The 17,768-nt window shown below is 44.6% G+C and overlaps 1 protein-coding gene across 4 annotated transcripts in view; it reads left to right on the top strand.

Annotated features, from left to right (window-relative positions):
* Nucleotides 1-7,396: 7,396 nt before the first annotated feature.
* Nucleotides 7,397-17,768, top strand: part of EIF4B (eukaryotic translation initiation factor 4B) — a 36,465-nt gene continuing 26,093 nt past the window's right edge. For all 4 annotated transcript variants that reach the window (XM_017861467.1, XM_017861465.1, XM_017861464.1 and 1 more), the window contains exon 1: nt 7,397-7,730. In XM_017861467.1, the coding sequence (XP_017716956.1) occupies nt 7,718-7,730 (13 nt within the window). In that variant the 5' untranslated portion in view covers nt 7,397-7,717. The remainder of the gene's footprint in view (nt 7,731-17,768) is intronic.

The following is a 17,768-nucleotide window of genomic DNA, read 5'->3' as shown; positions in this document are numbered from 1 at the left end:
GGCAGAAGAATCACTTCAACCTGGGAAGTGGAGGTTGTGGTAGATTGCACCACCGCACTCCAGCCTGGATGACAGAATGAGATTACAACTCAAAAAAAAAAAAAAAAACCCACAGAAAAGCAAACATGTATTTCATATATATATATGTATGTGTGTGTATGTATGTGTATATTATATATATACAAATATATATATATATATTTTTTTTCTTTTTTTGAGACAGAGTTTCACTCGTTGCCCAGGCTGGAGTGCAATGGTGCGATCTTGGCTCACCGCAACCTCCGCCTCCCAGGTTCAAAGCGATTCTCCTGCCTCAGCTTCCTGAGAAGCTGGGATTACGGGCACCTGCCACTACACCTGGCTAATTTTGTATTTCTAGTAGAGATGGGGTTTCTCCATGTTGGTCAGGCTGATCTTGAACTTCTGACCTTGGGTGATCCACCCACCATGGCCTCCTAAAGTGCTGAGATTACAGGCGTGAGCCACCGTGCCCAGCCTATAGTAGTTTCAATAAATAAATCATAAATAAAAATAATTTTGAAAAAAAAAGATGAAAACATGCCTTTTACACTTACCTGGTAGCCTACTAAATAAATACTCTTTATTCCTTCCTAAATATATGCATTTCTCTCTGGTATAATTGCCCCTCAGTTTGAAGAACTTCCCTTAGTTTGGCTGTAATACAGTTCTTTCTTTTTTTTTAATTTTTTATTTTTTTGAGACAGAGTCTCATTCTGTTGCCCAGGCTTGAGTGCAGTGGCGTGATCTTAGCTCACTGCAACCTCTGCCTCCCAGGTTCCAGTGATTCTCCTGAGTAGCTGGGACTACAGGTGCGCACCACCACACTCAGATAATTTTTTGTATTTTCAGTAGGGAAGGGGTTGCCTATTGCCCAGGCTGGTCTCAAACTCCTGAGCTCAGGCAGTCTGTCCATCTCAGTCTCCCAAAGTGATAGGATTACAGGCACGAGCCACCTTGCCCAGCTGGCTTTAATACAGTCTATTGGCAATGACTTCTTAGTTTTCTTGTATCTGAATATGTGTTTATTTTGCCTTCTTTTTTTAAAAACAGCTTTGAAATACAGTTAACAAACCAAACAATCCACCCATTTAAAGTATACAATTGGCCAGGCGTGGTGGCTCACGCCTGTAATCCCAGCACTTTGGGAGGCTGAGGCAGGCAGATCACCTGAGATCAAGAGTTCAAGACTAGCCTGGCCAACATGGTGAAACCCAGTCTCTACTGAAAATACAAAAATTAGCCAGGTGTGGTGGCATATGCCTGTAATCCCAGCTGCTCGGGAGGCTGTGGCAGAAGAATCGCTTGAACCTAGGAGGCAGAGGTTGCAGTGAGTCAAGATCGTACCATTGCACTCCAGCCTGGGCAACAAGAGTGAAACTCCATCTCAAAACAAATAAATAAAATAAAATAAAATATATAATTAAGTGGTTTTTAGTATGTTCACAGAGTGATGCAGCTATCATTACAATCAATTTTAGAGTATTTTCATTACCCTGAAAAAGAAAACCCATACCCTTTAGCAGTTACCACTCCCCTGCCCCTACTTCTTCCATCCTCACAACCTTAGACAGCCACTTTCTATGTCTAGGAATTTATCCATTTCTTCTAGATTTCCCAAATAATTGGCATACAGTTGCTCACAGTAGCCACTAATGATCATTTGAATTTCTGCAGTACCGGTTGTAATGTCTTTTTCATTTCTGATTTATTTAGGTTTTACTTTTCTTTTTTTTTTTTTTGAGATGGAGTCTTGCTCTGTCGCCCAGGCTGGAGTAGAGTGGCGCAATCTCTGCTCACTGCAAGCTCCGTCCCCCCGGGTTCATGCCATTCTCCTGCCTCAGCCTCCCGAGTAGCTGGGACTACAGGCGCCCGCCACCATGCTTGGCTAATTTTTTTGTATTTTTTAGTAGAGACGGGGTTTTACCGTGTTAGCCAGGATGGTCTCGATCTCCTGACCTCGTGATCCGCCCACCTCACTGGGATTACAGGTGTGAGCCACCGCACCCAGCCAGGTTTTCACTATTTTTTTTTCTTAGTCTGGCTAAAAGTTTCTCAATCTCGTTCATCTTTTCAAAAAAATTTTTTGTTTTGTTGACCTTTTGTATTGTTTTCTTCATTTAAATTTAATTTATCTCTACTCTGATATTTATTGTTTCTTTTTTTTTTTTTTTTTTGAGACTAAGTCTCACTGTCGCCCAGGCTGGAGTGCAGTGGCGCAATCTACACTCACTGCAACCCCTGACTCCTGGGTTCAAGCGATTCTCCTTCCTCAGCTTCCCAAGTTGCTGGGATTACAGGTGCCCACCACCATGCCCAGCTAATTTTTTGTATTTTTAGTAGAGAGAGGGTTTCACCATGTTGGGTTTCATCACGTTGGCCAGGATGGTCTTGAATCCCCGACCTCGTGATCCACCTGCCTCAGCCTCCCAAAGTGCTGGGATTACAGGTGGGAGCCACCGTGCCCGGCCAGCTATACCTAATTACATTACTTTTTAAATTCTTGCTCTAGGCCTTAGAAAACACATCCATAACTTTTCACAGCCTAGGGATGGGTTAATATTCTACTTTTTCATGTAGAATATGAAAACCTTACAACCATTTTAGGTCCGTTTACCACCAACTTTCACTATTTCCTTTTTTTTTGAGACGGAGTCTTGCTTGTTGCCCAGGCTGGAATGGCATGATCTTGGATCACTGCAACCGCTAGCTCCCAGGTCAAAGCGATTCTCCTGCCTCAGCCTCCTGAATAGCTGGGATTACAGGCATGCACCAGCATGCCTGGCTAATTTTTGTATTTTTAGCAGAGACGGGGTTTCACCATGTTGGCCAGGCTGTTCCGAACTCATGACCTCAGGTGATCCGTCCGCCTCGGCCTCCCAAAGTGCTGGGATTACAGGCATGAATCGCTGCACCCAGCCCCACTATTTCTTTTTATTTATGTATCTATGTATTTATTTATTTGAGATGGAGTCTCGCTCTGTTGCCCAGGCTGGAGTGCAGTGACGCGATCTTAGCTCACTGCATCTTCCACCTCCCGGTTTGATTCTCCTGCCTCAGCCTCCCCAGTAGTTGGGATTACAGGTGCGTGCCACCACACCCAGCTAATTTTTGTATTTTTAGTAGAGACGGGGTTTTGCCATGTTGGCCTGGATGGTCTCGAATTCCTGACCTTGTGATGTGCCCGCCTCAGCCTCCCAAAGTTCTGGGATTACAGGTGTGAGCCACTGCACCCAGCCAACTTTGTAGTTCTTTAAGATGCATCGTTAGGTTATTTGAAGTTTTACTTCCTTTTTTGATGTAGATACTTATAGCTATAAACTTTCCTCTTAGTACTGCTTTCACTGTATCCCATAGGTTTTGGTATTCGTGTTTCCATTATTATTTGTTTCAATAAATTTTTCAAGACATTCTTCTTAACGTCTTCATTTTGCCACTGGTCATTCAGGAGCACGTTGGGTAATTTCTGTGTGTCTGTATAGTTTCCACAGTTCCTCTTGTTATTGACTTCTAGTTTTATTCCATTGTGATCAGAGAAGATGCTTGATATTATTTCAATTTTTTTGAATGTTTTAAGACTTGGCCGGGCGCGGTGGCTCAAGCCTGTAATCCCAGCACTTTGGGAGGCCGAGACGGGCGGATCACGAGGTCAGGAGATCGAGACCATCCTGGCTAACACGGTGAAACCCCGTCTCTACTAAAAAATACAAAAAACTAGCCGGGCGAGGTGGCGGGCGCCTGTAGTCCCAACTACTTGGGAGGCTGAGGCAGGAGAATGGCGTAAACCCGGGAGGCGGAGCTTGCAGTGAGCTGAGATCCAGCCACTGCACTCCAGCCCGGGCGACAGAGCGAGACTCTGTCTCAAAAAAAAAAAAAAAAAAAAAAAAAAAGACTTGTTGGCTGGGCACGGTGGCTCGCGCCTGTAATCCCAGCACTTTGGAAGGCCGAGGCAGGTGGATCACGAGGTCGGGGATTCAAGACCATCCTGGCTAACACGGTGAAACCCCATCTCTACTAAAAATACAAAACAAAATTTGCCGGGCATGGTGGCAGCCACCTGTAGTCCCAGCTACCTGGGTGGCTGAGGCGGGAGAATGGCGTGAATCCAGGAGGTGGAGCTTGCAGTGAGCCGAGATCGTGTCACTGCCCTCCAGCCTGGGTGACAGAGTGAGACTCTGTCTCAAAAAACAAACAAACAAACAAAAGACTTGTTTTGTAACATATGGTCTATCCTTGAGAATGATCCATGTGCTGAAGGAAAGAATGTGTATTCTGCAGCCATTTGATGAAATGTTTTGTAAATACCTATTAGGTCCATTTGGTCTATAACACAGATTAAGTCCGATGTTTCTTTGTTGATTTTTCTGTCTGGAAGACCTGTCCAATGCTAAAAGTGGGGTGTTGAAGTCTCCAGCTATTATTGTATTGGGATCTATCTCTTTCTTTATTATAATATTTGCTTTATATATCTGGGTGCTCTAGTGTTGGGTGTATATATAATTACAATTGTTATATTCTCTTGCTGAATTGACCATTATCATTATATCATGACCTTCTTTGTCTCTTTCAGTTTTTGTCTTGAAACCTATTTCGTTGGCTGGGCATGGTGGCTCACGCCTGTAACCCGAGCACTTTGGGAGGCCAGGGTGGGTGGATCTCTGGAGGTCAGGAGTTTGAGACCAGCCTGGCCAACATGGTAAGACCTCATCTCTAGCAAAAATACAACAATTAGCTGGGCATGGTGGCAGCAACCTGGAATCCCAGATACCTGGGAGGCTGAGGTACAGGAATTGCTTGAACCTGGGAGGCAGAGGTTGCAGTGAGCCGAGATCATGCCATTGCACTCCAGCCTGGGAAACAAGAGTGAAACTCCATCTCAAAAAAAAAAAAAATTGGCCAGGCGTGGTGGCTCACACCCATAATCCCACCAATTTGGGTGGCTGGGGCAGGTGGATCACTTGAGCTCAGGAGTTCAAGACCAGCCTGGGCAACATGGGGAAACCCCATCTCTACAAAAAAAAAATACAAAAATTAGCTGGGCATGATGGCACGTGCCTGTGGTCCAAGCTTCTCAGGAGGCTAAGGTAGGAGGACAGCTTTAGGCTGGGAGGTGGAGGTTGCAGTGAGCCATGATCTCGCCACTACACTCCAGGCTGGGTAACAAAGTGAGACCCTGTCTCAAAAAAAAAAGAAAAGAAAGAGGAATAAAAGAATGGCTACTCCATAGGCAGAGAGCAGCAGAACGGGCTGCTTGACTAAGAATACTTATAATTATTTCTTGATTATATGTGAAACAAGGGGTGGATTATTCATGTCTTCCCTGGAAAGAGGAGGGCGATTCCCATACTGAGGGTTCCTCCCCCTTTTAGACCATATAGAGTAACTTCCTCACATTGCCATAGCATTCCTAGTATCTTTTAGCATGCTAACGCATTATATTTAGCATACAACAAGCAGTGAGGAGAGATCACTTTAGTCGCCATCTTGGTTTTGATGGGATTTGGCCGGCTTCTTTACTGCATGCTGTTTTATCAGCAAGGTCTTTGTGACCTATAACTTGTGTTGACCTCCTATCTCATCCTGTGATTAAGAATGCCTAACCTTCTGGGAATGCAGCCCAGTAGGTCTCATTTTACCCAGCCGTATTCAAGGAGTTGCTCTGGTTCAAATGCCTCTGACAACTGCACTCTCCATTCAGTAGCCTGAGTCATCTCTTTTTTTCTAATTAACGCGTGACTTACATAAAGTACACAAATCTTAAGTATATGAATTCTAGATATACACCCATGTAACCGCCACTCACATCAGGATACTAAATCCTTTTTAAAATTTTATTTCAAGTCATGACATTTTTCTGCTTTAAATCATTCCATACTTTCCCAATCCCCTTGAGACAAAATCCAAACACCTCCTAAACCTGGTTACACAGTCTCACATGATCCAGCCCCTATCTCTCAGGATTCATCCTGAACCATCCTTCCCTCCCCTGCCCTCACCATATTGCAGCAATCCCATCTGCGCATCCTGTCTTCTCCTAAACCTCTTCAGAAGACATTCCCAGTGCTGGCAGCTTATAATTTAGATCTCCGTCTGAATGTCACTTCCTCAGAGGTCTCCTCTGACAGGCAATCTAAAGTTGCACCCAATCACTTTTCACTACACCACCTTGTTTTAAGTACTCACAGAATACTTGTTATAATATTTTATTTATTAGTTGCTTATATATCTGTCCTTCCCCCACTAGAATATAACCTCTTTTGGGACAGTTCTAGTCCATGTTGTACCCACAAATGTCTGTGCCTGGCACACGGTGGGCAACAAAAATTTTCATTGAATGAATGAAATGGAACATCAGCTAGGGGAAGCATGAATAGCCCTAGTCTCAGAAATCCTGAAGGCCTAAGTTTGACTAAACCTCGTCAGTAAATTGGAGCATTAAATGAGGTAAAAGCCCATGGGAATTAAGTGTTCAGCATTTGTTACCTTCTTATTCCGTCTGAACATGCCTCATTAAAGCCATTCTTACACAAGACGCTCGATTTGTTTTGCCTTTACAAAAAATAATTTGAAAACAAACTCCGGCCGGGAGCAGTGACTCACGCCTGTAATCCCGGCACTGTGGGAGGCCACGGAGGGAGTAATGTTTGAGCCCAGGAGTTCGAGACCAGTCTGGGCGACATAGGGAGATACAGCGCCCCCTCACCCACCCCCCGCCCACGCCCGCCACTCTATCTCCACACAAAAACTGTTTTTTAATTAGCTGGTCCTGGAGGCGCTCGCCTGTGGTCCCAGCTGCTCGAGAGGCTGAAGTGGAAGGACCGCTTGAGCCCCGGAGGTTGAGGCTGCAGTGAACCGAGATCGCGCCACTGCACTCCAGCTTGGGCGACAGGGCGAGACCCCGTCTCAAAAAATAAAAATAAATAAAAATAAACTCAGTAATTTCTGATGCGGCTTTTAAAAACTAGGCCGGTCGCGGTGGCTCACGCCTGTAATCCCAGCATTTTGGGAGGCCGAGGCGGTGGACAGCCTGAGGTGAGGAGTTCAAGACCAGCACGGCCAATATGGTGAAATACCGTTTATACTAAAAATACAAAAAACTAGCAGCGAATAGTGGCGGGCGCCTGTAATCCCAGCTACTCCGGAGGCTGAGGCAGGAGAATCGCTTGAACCTGAGAGGCGGGGGTTGCAGTGAGCCGAGGTCGCGCGCGCCATTGCACTCCAGCCTGGGCAACAAGAGCGAACCTCCGTCTCAAAACAAAAAAGTACGTTAAACTCAGACTCTTCCCTTTCCAGAACATCCATTTCGCCACACCCATCACCGGCTATGTGCAGAGTAAGCGGAACCAGCAGCGAAGCCCCACCCTTCCCGTCACTCTTCCGACAGGAAGTCTATGCATCACGAGGCCGGCCAGGGCTCAACCCCAGCCCCGCGCTCGCGTGTAGCCCTACGTAAAGCGTGAGGGGCTTCGCGACAACCCAGGCCCCACCCCTTTGGCCACATGTCGCGCATTTCTTCCCGTCGAAAGCCGTGCCATCTCGCCGCGCAGCTTTACGAACCTAGAGCAGCGCCGCCCCGCCTCCTGTCTCAGTCCTCACCTCCCCGCCCCCTCCCAGCTTCGCGTCTCCTAGCCCTACGCGCCCGCTATAATCACGTGATTGCCTCATCCGGGTCCTTTGCGTTCTCTTTCCCTCTCCCAACATGGCGGCCTCAGGTGAGCGAGCAGCCGAGCGCGGCCAAGGACTGGGCTCGGAAACCCCCCTCCGAGCGTGATCCACTGATTTCCTGAAGTCGGGGAACTGCTGGCACCGGTTCCTTTCTGAATTGAGGGCTGCGGCAGGCTGGCGGCGTAGCCATGTTAGGTTACTACCTCGGGATGTTTGGGGGGGAGGGGAAGGTGTCCTTCCCCTCCCCCTCACACTCTTTTCACCCTTTCTGCGCGAGATTGGAATAGGCAGTAATGGTGGACTCTGGCTTGAATTGGAGAAGGAGGCGCAGAAAGGTGTGCGGGTGGTGCGAGGCCTTTTCGTAGACGTGAAGCACCGTGCCCACGTGAAGGCGTGGAGGAAGGAAGGAGGCGGTTGCTGCGCGGACGAGTGCACATTAGGCTACGTCTCCAAGGCGCGAGGCTGTAGCGGACCGGAGTCGGGGGCAGGGGAATAAGTGTGGGGGGAGCAGTTGGAACGCGAGCGCGAGTCGGTGGAGGGGCGGGGGAAGGCAGTGGTGCGCGTGCGCGGTGGGAGACACGCGGGTAGTGGAGACGGGCGCGCCTTCAATCCTTGCGCTAGAACCCAGATGGGAAGCTTTTAGCGCGCCTGTGTTGCGCGCTTTTTATGTCCTTTTAGGTTGTCTCTTCCCTTTCTAGAGTGTGGCCCTGTGCCTGTATTCTTCCAAGGGTATGTGTGTTAGGCTTGGAGGTTGGTGCTATTGGGGGGTGGGGAAGCCAGTGTGGTGCACCCACGTGTTGGAGAAGCACGGGTGTGCACCTAGATTTCCTTCTAGGCTTTTTTCTCATACTCAGTTGGAGGCATTTTTACTCAGCGCAGCTATATGCAAGGATCAGGTTTCTCTTCTGGCGCTTCCATGTTGGTTGAATTTGGATAGCTCCAATGGTAGATTTCCGCTTTTTTTTTTTTTTTTTTTAAGGTAACTGTACAACTACCAGCAGGTATTTTAAGATAGTGCTTACTAGTGGCTGGAGTTGCTTACTTTATGTATTGCTAGTGACTGGAGTTGCTTACTTCTTTAGACAACCTTGGAAGTTGCCTTGCAAGTCTACTTATCTATTGGGCCTGTAAGAGCAGTGATGACCCAACATCTTGTAGCATTGATTTTAGTTTGGGGAATATAGTTTGTTTTCTCTGGCATGTCCTTGCATTCTTCAAAACATTATTTGAACTTCTATCTCTGGGTGCTCATTTCTTACCCAGTAATTCATTATCTCTGTTACAAAGAAGCTAAGGGTTATGGTTGGCTTTGGAAAATGTTGAGAAATTTGAGGTGCATTTGAAGATCTTTCGTTGGTGTAACACTTGACAGTTGACCAAGCACTTTTGTGCATTGTCGTCTCCTTCGATCCTGAGGTACTGCAGAGAGCTGGTGGTATTTCCCAGCTGAGGAATATTATTTAAGGCCACACTGCTCTCAGCTGGCAGAGCAAGCTCATAATCTTTGAGACTCCTCAGCAACTTAAAAGTATCAAGGTGTCATCATCAGTTTAGGACGCTGCCCGAAAGCATCTGAAGTTTACAAAAATGTTCAAATTTTTTTCTCCAGTGGGCTAGTACAAGTCCTAAATATATTTTAAACTAATCATTACTTAAAGTACTTACTTGGTCTGGATTTGTCACCTTCACAGTTTAGTATAGTAATAGTGAAGAAAATTTGTGTTTTCTTAACTTTTGTGTGTTTTTTAGAGGCGGAAGACATGACAGCAATTCATGTCCTTTGTTTTACCAAGTTGAGGGAAATCCAGACTGATTAAAGGGATTTACTCAGTGACGTCCCATTTTCTTGTTCTTCCATATTTACTCCATCCCCTTGAAAACCCTCATCTCTTTTAATTCACTTCAGTAAATCTTTTTAGCTGGTACTGGTATCCGAGCACAAGTCACGTCTTTCAGTCTGCCCTTGAGGAATCTGGGGTTTATCGGATTGTTTCCCCGCTCCTCTTTTCCAGTCACGTTGGCTTTGTGAAGGAACCAGTATTCCCTGATGAGGGAAATGGATGTTATATATTCTGTGTGAAAATACATAAAACAACTTCCTATGCTTCTTTTACTGTTAAATGAGACCAAAAAATTCTTTGCAGCAATACCAGTTTCCAGTGTGATCCATTATTGACCTTCAAGAACTAAGGTAGGTCTCAGAACTAACTATAGAATGAGGATAGTTTGAATTCCTAGAAACTTGATACATTGAGCCAGTACACTTAATTTCTTGCTTTGCTTCTTAGAAAGAATTCTTCAAGGCCGGGCGCGGTGGCTCACGCCTGTAATCCCAGCACTTTGGGAGGCTGAGGCGGGCGGATCACTAGGTCAGGAGTTGGAGACCAACCTGACCAACATGGTGAAACTCTGTCTCTACTAAAAATACAAAAATTAGCTGGGTGTGGTGGCGCGTACCTGTAATCCCAGCTACTCAGGTAGCTGAGGCAGGAGAATCACTTCAACCTGGGAGGTGGAGGTTGCAGTGAATCGAGATTGTGCCACTGCACTCCAGCCTGGGCAAAAGAGCAAGACTCCATCTCAAAAAAAAAAAAAAATCTTAAAAATATGCAGTTTTTCATTTCTCTTAAATTTTCATTGTGACTACTTTAGTAGACTTGTTACAAGCCAGTTACCTCTTGAATCTCAGTTTCTTTATCTGGAAAGTGGTCATTATTTGTCTGCTCTCCCCTTACCTAGAGGGAATCAAATGTGTTTGATACAGTTTAACATTTAAAATGCTTTCAAATTGGGCAGGGTGCAGTAGCTCATGCCTGTGATCCCAGCACTTTGTGAAGCCGAGGTGGGCAAAATACTTGAGAACCGGAGTTCGAGACCAGCCTGGCCAACATGGTGAAACCCAGTCTCCACTAAAAATACAAAAAAACTAGCCGGGCGAGGTGGCGGGCGCCTGTAGTCCCAGCTACTCGGGAGGCTGAGGCAGGAGAATGGCATGAACCCGGGAGGCGGAGCTTGCAGTGAGCTGAGATCTGGCCACTGCACTCCAGCCTGGGCGACAGAGCGAGACTCCGTCTCAAAAAAAAAAAAAAAAAAAAAAAAAAAAAATACAAAATTAGCGGGGTGTTGGGCTGGGCACGGTGGCTCACGCCTATAATCCAGGAGGCAGAGATTGCAGTAAATTGAGATTGCACTACTGCCCTCCAGCCTGGGTGACAGAGCAAGACTCCGTCTCAAAAAAAAAAAAAACTTTAAAATTGGAAATAACATACATAAGCTCATGCACAGGCCTTTCATTTCCATAATGCTTCAAAATGCCATCCTGTGTGACATCTCATTTGATTATTTTTATAGGGAGATGATGCTCTGCAGTGGTTGTTTTCATACACTGCTGACTCTCACAGTGAAATGGTTTTAAGGGTTGCCATTATATATTGCTTACAGATTACCTAGTTTCAAATTCCATCCTCTATCACGTATATGTTTTTCTGGGAGTAAGATAACCAGAAGGCTAAAACTAAAACTCTTTTTGAAAGTTTAAATACCAATACAGAATACTGTCAATTAAGATAAAGCAGTATTTCTAAGTAATGTCATTGAAAAAAGAGGTATGTTTCATCTCAAAACATTCTGGAATTCTCTTTTCATAATGGTAGAGGAAATAACTGATGAATACAGTATTTTAAGTGCATATTTGTAATTAGATTTGCCTTATGTACATTTATGAGCCAGTTTCTTAAATTTGTGATAGATACTGCTATGGTCCCAATGGTAGGAAAGTACTCAAATCAGGAAGTTTAATTTGAATTTGTGTAGCTCCTGTCTCCCATTTTGTGTAATGGTTAGTATGGCATGCATTGGGCACTTACTTTGATTATGTAAATGATCAAATTGAGTATCCCTGGAGGGATAAGGAAAAGGTAGTATGGCATCTTTCTTCTTGTGTCAAAATGAAGTAATTGGGCACAGAGAGGTCATGAAACAACCTGTACGGGAGTCAAGATGGTGGAGCTTATGAATTCTGACTTAGTCTTTATCTCTACTATGCTAAACTTACCCAATCCCCAACTAAATCAAAGGGTGGTTTGCATTGGGATCTTTTCGACTTTACAGTGGGTTTATCTGGATAGTAAATGCTTTTTTTACTTGAGATGGGTTTATCCTGATAGTCTTATCATAAGTCGGGGAGCATCTATATAGTGCAGTAAAGGTGAAGGTGAAATATTATGATGTTGCATTGCATGAAATGTCTTTTCATGGCTGGGCTCTAAACACCAATGTAATTAATTAGTCTAATTCTAAGCACTCTATTTGGATAGATTGATTGTGTTTATACAGTGCTGTTGATTTAGGGAAACATTTGTTAATCATTAATTCATTATTTAAAGTAGCTTTTTTGTTGTTTTGTTTTGTTTTGTTTTGTTTTGAGACAGAGTCTCACTCTATGGCTCAGGCTGGAGTGCAGTGGCATGGTCTCGGCTCACTGCAATCTGCACCTCCTGGGCTCAAGCAGTTCTTGTAGAGATGGAGTTTCACTGTGTTAGCCAGGCTGGTCTCGAGCTCCTGACCTCAGGTGATCCTCCCACCTTGGCCTCCCAAAGTGCTGGGATTACAGGCGTGAGCCACCACGCATGGCCTAAAGTAGCCTTTAATTATGGAGAATTTGGCAGAACTCACTTTTAATAACAGCTTTATTCAATGTAATTTGTATACCATAAAATTTACCCTTTTAAAGTATACAGTTTGGACCGTGTGCAGTAGCTCACACCTGTAATCCCAGCACTTTGGGGTGCCAAGGCAGGAGGATCACTTAGGCCCAGGAATTCAAGACCAGCCTAAGTAACATGGTGAGAACACATCTCTACAAAAATTTTTTTTTTAAATTAGCCAGGGGTGGTGGCATGTACCTGTGGTCCTAGCTACTTGGGAGGCTATGGTGGGAGGATTGCTTAAGCCCTGGAGGTCAAGGCTGTAGTGAGCCATGATCTCACTACTGTACTCCAGCCTGGGTGACACAGCAAGGCCCTATACAATTTGGTGGGGTTTAGTATATTTAAAGATGTACAACCATCATTATTAATTAATTTCAGAACCTTTTATCACCCCAAAGAAAAGTCCTTTGTATAGGACTAACATTTCCTTTTCATTTATCTTTTTATTCATTGAAGTGAAACATCACTTAGAACATGGTTCTCAACTAAGGGACAGTCTTTTCATCCCAAACCCCCATCCCACCATAGAGCATTTGGCAGTGTCCAGCGATGCTTTTGGTTGTCACAGTGGAATGGGGTTCAGGGGTTGCTATTGGCATCTAATGAGCAGAGTCAGAGATACTGCTAAAGATCCCCCCATGACAAGAAATTACCTAAGCTAAAATATCAGTAGTGCTGAAATAGAGAAACTCTGAGTTAAGAAGTAGGTTGTATTTATTTTAGTGTCTATTTTAACAAATTCTGTTTATTAAGAAAACCATGAATGTGTTGTCTCTTGTTTAAGGACTTCTGGACTTAGCAATATTTCCGTTTTTAAGATCTTTTATTAAACCTGTATGGATATATAAAGAGCTGGTGGTGTCCTTTCCCCACCGTAGACCATGTATAAATAATTGGGACACGTTTTGCGAGCTGATTGATTTGTTACCTTTTTAACCAGTTCACATAAGATTTAGAGAAAATTAAAGAATTGGACCAGTTCATTGTCGAATTGCAAAGGATTGATAAACCTGGAGCATTAAACAGTGCTTTACTTATAAAGCAGAGGGAACACTGTTGAAATCTAAACATGTAATGGGCCTAGGTATTGGGGAAGCAAAGGGCATGGAGGATTTAGATAACATCTTTTCTCAGTTATTGGAATGAAATGGAGTGGAACAAACACGGGCACCTACTTTAGGCTTATTGATTTTGCTTTTCAAGGGCTACTTCCTTTAAACCTGCTGCTTATGTTGTGACTGAGTCAGTGCTGCTCCTGCAGTTAAATAAGTTAAAGATCTTGTACAGAATTTTAGCCTGTTTTTTTTTTTTTTTAGACTCATCTAATAGCTGGGGCGCAGTGGCTCACACCTGTAATCCCAGCACTTTGGGAGATGGAGGCGGGCGGATCACCTGGGGTCAGGAGTTGGAGACCAGCCTGACCAACATGGAGAAACCCCGTCTCTATTAAAAATACAAAATTAGGTGTGGTGGCGCATGCCTGTAATCCCAGCTACTCGGGAGGCTGAGGCAGGAGAATCACTTGACCCTGGGAGGTGGAGGTTTTGGTGAGCCAAGATTGCACCATTGCACTCCAGCCTAGGCAACAAGAGCAAAATTCTGTCTCAAAAAAACAAAAAAAGACGCGTCCAACAGTAATTTCTTAACCAGAGGGCCTGGGAGTGGGTGGCAATCAGAGGAGGGGGAGATTTGTGATTTGAAAAGACATTCTAAGATTTAAAAGTGCTTTTAATATTTTTTAGTCATGATATTTTTTTTTTTTTTTTTTTTTTTTTTATTTTTTTTTTTTTTTTTTTTTTTTTTTTTGAGACAGAGTCTCCCTCTGTCGCCCAGGCTGGAGTGCAGTGGCCGGATCTCATCTCACTGCAAGCTCCACCTCCCAGATTCCAGCCATTCTCCTGCCTCAGCCTCCCGAGTAGCTGGGACTACAGGCGCCCGCCACCTCGCCCGGCTAGTTTTTTGTATTTTTTAGTAGAGACGGGGTTTCACCGTGTTAGCCAGGATGGTCTCGATCTCCTGACCTCGTGATCCGCCCGTCTCGGCCTCCCAAAGTGCTGGGATTACAGGCTTGAGCCACCGCGCCCGGCCTATGATATTTAATTTGTTTGGAAATTTCAAATAACATTAAAGAAGAAACTTATTTGTCAAAGGAGTCAAGGGGTAAGAGTTGAGAAATTGATCTACAAAGTTGATTTAAGCCAAATCGGACTAAAGGGCAGATTAATTCCACATTCTGCTGTTTTGGTAGAAGATACGTATATAGAACAAAGAGAAAAGGGATACCTTATTCAGATTGTTATGTTCTTATGTTGAACTTGACCTCATTGTACTGACCACCAGTTCTATTTGTATCCTCCCAGTGGAAGGATAGGTTAATAATTGGATATTAGCTGATGATACTAGATTAAGCCCCATGAGGGTAAGGATATCTAGCTAGCATCATGTTAATCCCAGACTCTATTTTTGAATTAAATGATATGAAAAAGTCTAAAGCCCATGCACTATAAGTGGTTTGCCTCATGTCTTATTCGTGTTAGCTTATTAAAATCTCCCATAGATCTTTGCATATGAGGCTGGGCGCACAGTGGCTCATTCCTGTAATCCCAGCATTTTGGGAGGTCGAGGTGGGTGGATCCTTTGAGGTCAGGAGTTCGAGACCAGCCTGGCTAACATGGTGAAACCCTGTCTCTGCTAAAAATAACAAAAATTAGCCAGGCTTGGTGGCACGTGCCTGTAATCCCAGCTACTCAGGAGACTAAGGCAGGAGAATCACTTGAACCTGGGAGACAGAGCTTGCAGTGAGTCAAGATGGTGCCACTGCACTCCAACCTGGGCAACAGAGGGAGACTCCGTCTCAAAAAAATGAAAAAACCTTTGCATATGAGCTACAGCAATAAAAGTGCTATGAGACCCAACATCTGCATAACTATTCTTTGAAAGCTATGGAATAAGGCCAAGTGCAGTGGCTCACATCTAATCCCAGCACTTGGGAAGGCTGAGACGGGTGGACCACTTGAGGCCAGGAGTTGAAGACCAATCTGGGCAGCGTAGCAAGACCCCCGCCTCTACAAAAAATTTTAAAATTAACTGGGCGTGGTGGTGCATGCCTATAGTCCCAGCTACTCAAGAGGCTACAGTGGGAGGACTGCTTGAGCCCAAAAGGTCAAAGCCGCAGTGAGCCATGATTGCACCACTGCAAAAAAAAAAAAAAAAGAGCAGACCGGGCATGTTGGCTCACATCTATAATCCCAGCACTTTGGGAGGCCGATCACAACAAGGTCAGGAGATCGAGACCATCATGGCTAATACTGTGAAACCCTGTTTCTACTGAAACAACAAAAAAAAAATTAGCCTGGCGTGGTGGCACGCGCCTGTAGTCCCAGCTACTTGGGAGGCTGAGGCAGGAGAAATCACTTGAACACGGGAGGTGGAGGTTGCAGTGAGCTGAGATCACGCCACTGTACTCCAGCCTGTATGACAAAGCGAGACTCCATCTCAAAAAAAAAAAAACGTAGGGTGGATTCAAAATGTGATCTGGTTGATGATAAACGATACTTTCGGAGCTGGATTAATGTTAAGTCACTTGAGAGATATGGAAAATACCATGTTCGTGGTCAACTTTGATTATTTTAGCCAGGTTCATCTGGTTTACATGTTGAGACCATAATACTTCAGGTTCTGATTGTGTCCAGAAGGCTGTGTGTTAACATTCATAGCAAACTGGTTATCTTTATTTCCTGAAAGTTGAATTTTGAAAGAAAGGCAGATACCAACTGAGAAAGCAACCTTCAGTTAAACAAAGGGATACATCAAGTTTGGTATTCTTGGATTAAAAATCAGGTGACGCCGGGCGCAGTGGCTCAAGCCTGTAATCCCAGCACTTTGGGAGGCTGAGACGGGCGGATCACGAGGTCAGGAGATCGAGACCATCCTGGCTAACACGGTGAAACCCCGTCTCTACTAAAAAATACAAAAAACTAGCCGGGCGAGGTGGCGGGTGCCTGTAGTCCCAGCTACTCGGGAGGCTAAGGCAGGAGAATGGCGTAAAGCCGGGAGGCGGAGCTTGCAGTGAGCTGAGATCTAGCCAAAGCTGCTTGCTTTTTTCTTAATCATGTAGTGTCTGCTATCAGGCCAGTTCTGGAACTTTACTGAGTCCCTTCTGCTCTTCTGAATTAGTTCTTGATTGGTGGTGACTTCTCAGAAGTTCTGAGGACCAAAAAGAAAGAGCAGTGTCAGTTCACTAAGCTGAACCATTTGGAGATTACTAAGTATTCCTTAATGGTGGGAAACACTTAAATGTGTTGGTTATTAGGGTTTTCTTGTGTTTTCCTTTTAGCATTACATCCTCATATGCAGTATTGTTATAGTAGAGAAGGACATTTTTTTCTAGAGGGCAGAGAGATCTAGGGAATATGACTTTTACCATTTGAACACTACAAATAGCAGTACGTTTTACCATGGTTTTGATAATCTGACATAGAATAAGCTGCTGAGAGGCAAGGATACCTTGGTGTATAGAAAGAACCTTGGACTTCGTATGAAAAAAACTTGGGTTTTATCTTCAGCCTAGCCATCTAATGTCTCTGTAACTTTACAGACATCTAGTGTTTCACTTAACCTCTCTGAGACTTAGTATCCTTTTCTGTAAATTGATAGTTGTGGCCAGGCACCATGACTCATACCTGTAATCCCAGCATTTTGGGAGGCTGAGGCAGGAGGATCACTTGGCTAGGATCCTCCAGGATACTTGAGACCAGCCTTGGCAACATAGGGAATAAAAAAAAAAAATTAAAAATCAGCTGGACATGGTGGTGTACCTCTGTGGTCCCAGCTTTTGAGGAAGCTGAGGTGGGAGGATCGCATGAGCCTGGGAGGGTTGAGGCTGCAGATGGTCGTGCCCACACCACTGCACTACAGCCTGGACAACAGAGCAAGACCCTGTCTCAAAAAAGAAAAAAAAAAATGGGGCCGGGTGTGGTGGTTCACACCTGTAATCCCAGCACTTTGGGAGGCTGAGGCAGGTAGATCACCTGAGGTTAGGAGTTTGAGACCAGCCTGGCCAACGTGGTGAAACCCCGTCTCTACTAAAAACACAAAAAAGTTAGCTGGGCATGGTGGCGGATGCCTGTAATCCCAGCTACTCAGGAGGCTGAGGCAGGAGAATTGCTTCAACCCAGGAGGCAGAGGTTGCAGTGAACCGAGATGGCACCATTGCACTCCAGCCTGGGCTACAAGATAAAGACTGTGTCTCCAAAAAAAAGAAAAAGGATAGTTGTGATTCCTTCCTCATATGGTTTGTTTACAAGTGTCAAACAGTCTTCAAAAGTGCCATACAGAATATGTTATGTGAGATACGATTTTTTTTTTTTTTTTTTT

The sequence above is a fragment of the Rhinopithecus bieti genome, unplaced genomic scaffold, assembly GCF_001698545.2.
Source record: "Rhinopithecus bieti isolate Rb0 unplaced genomic scaffold, ASM169854v2 scaffold_56806, whole genome shotgun sequence".
Taxonomy (NCBI): domain Eukaryota; kingdom Metazoa; phylum Chordata; class Mammalia; order Primates; family Cercopithecidae; genus Rhinopithecus; species Rhinopithecus bieti.
The sequence above is the reverse complement of the archived record's forward strand: the minus strand, read 5'-3'. Positions and strand labels throughout refer to the sequence as shown.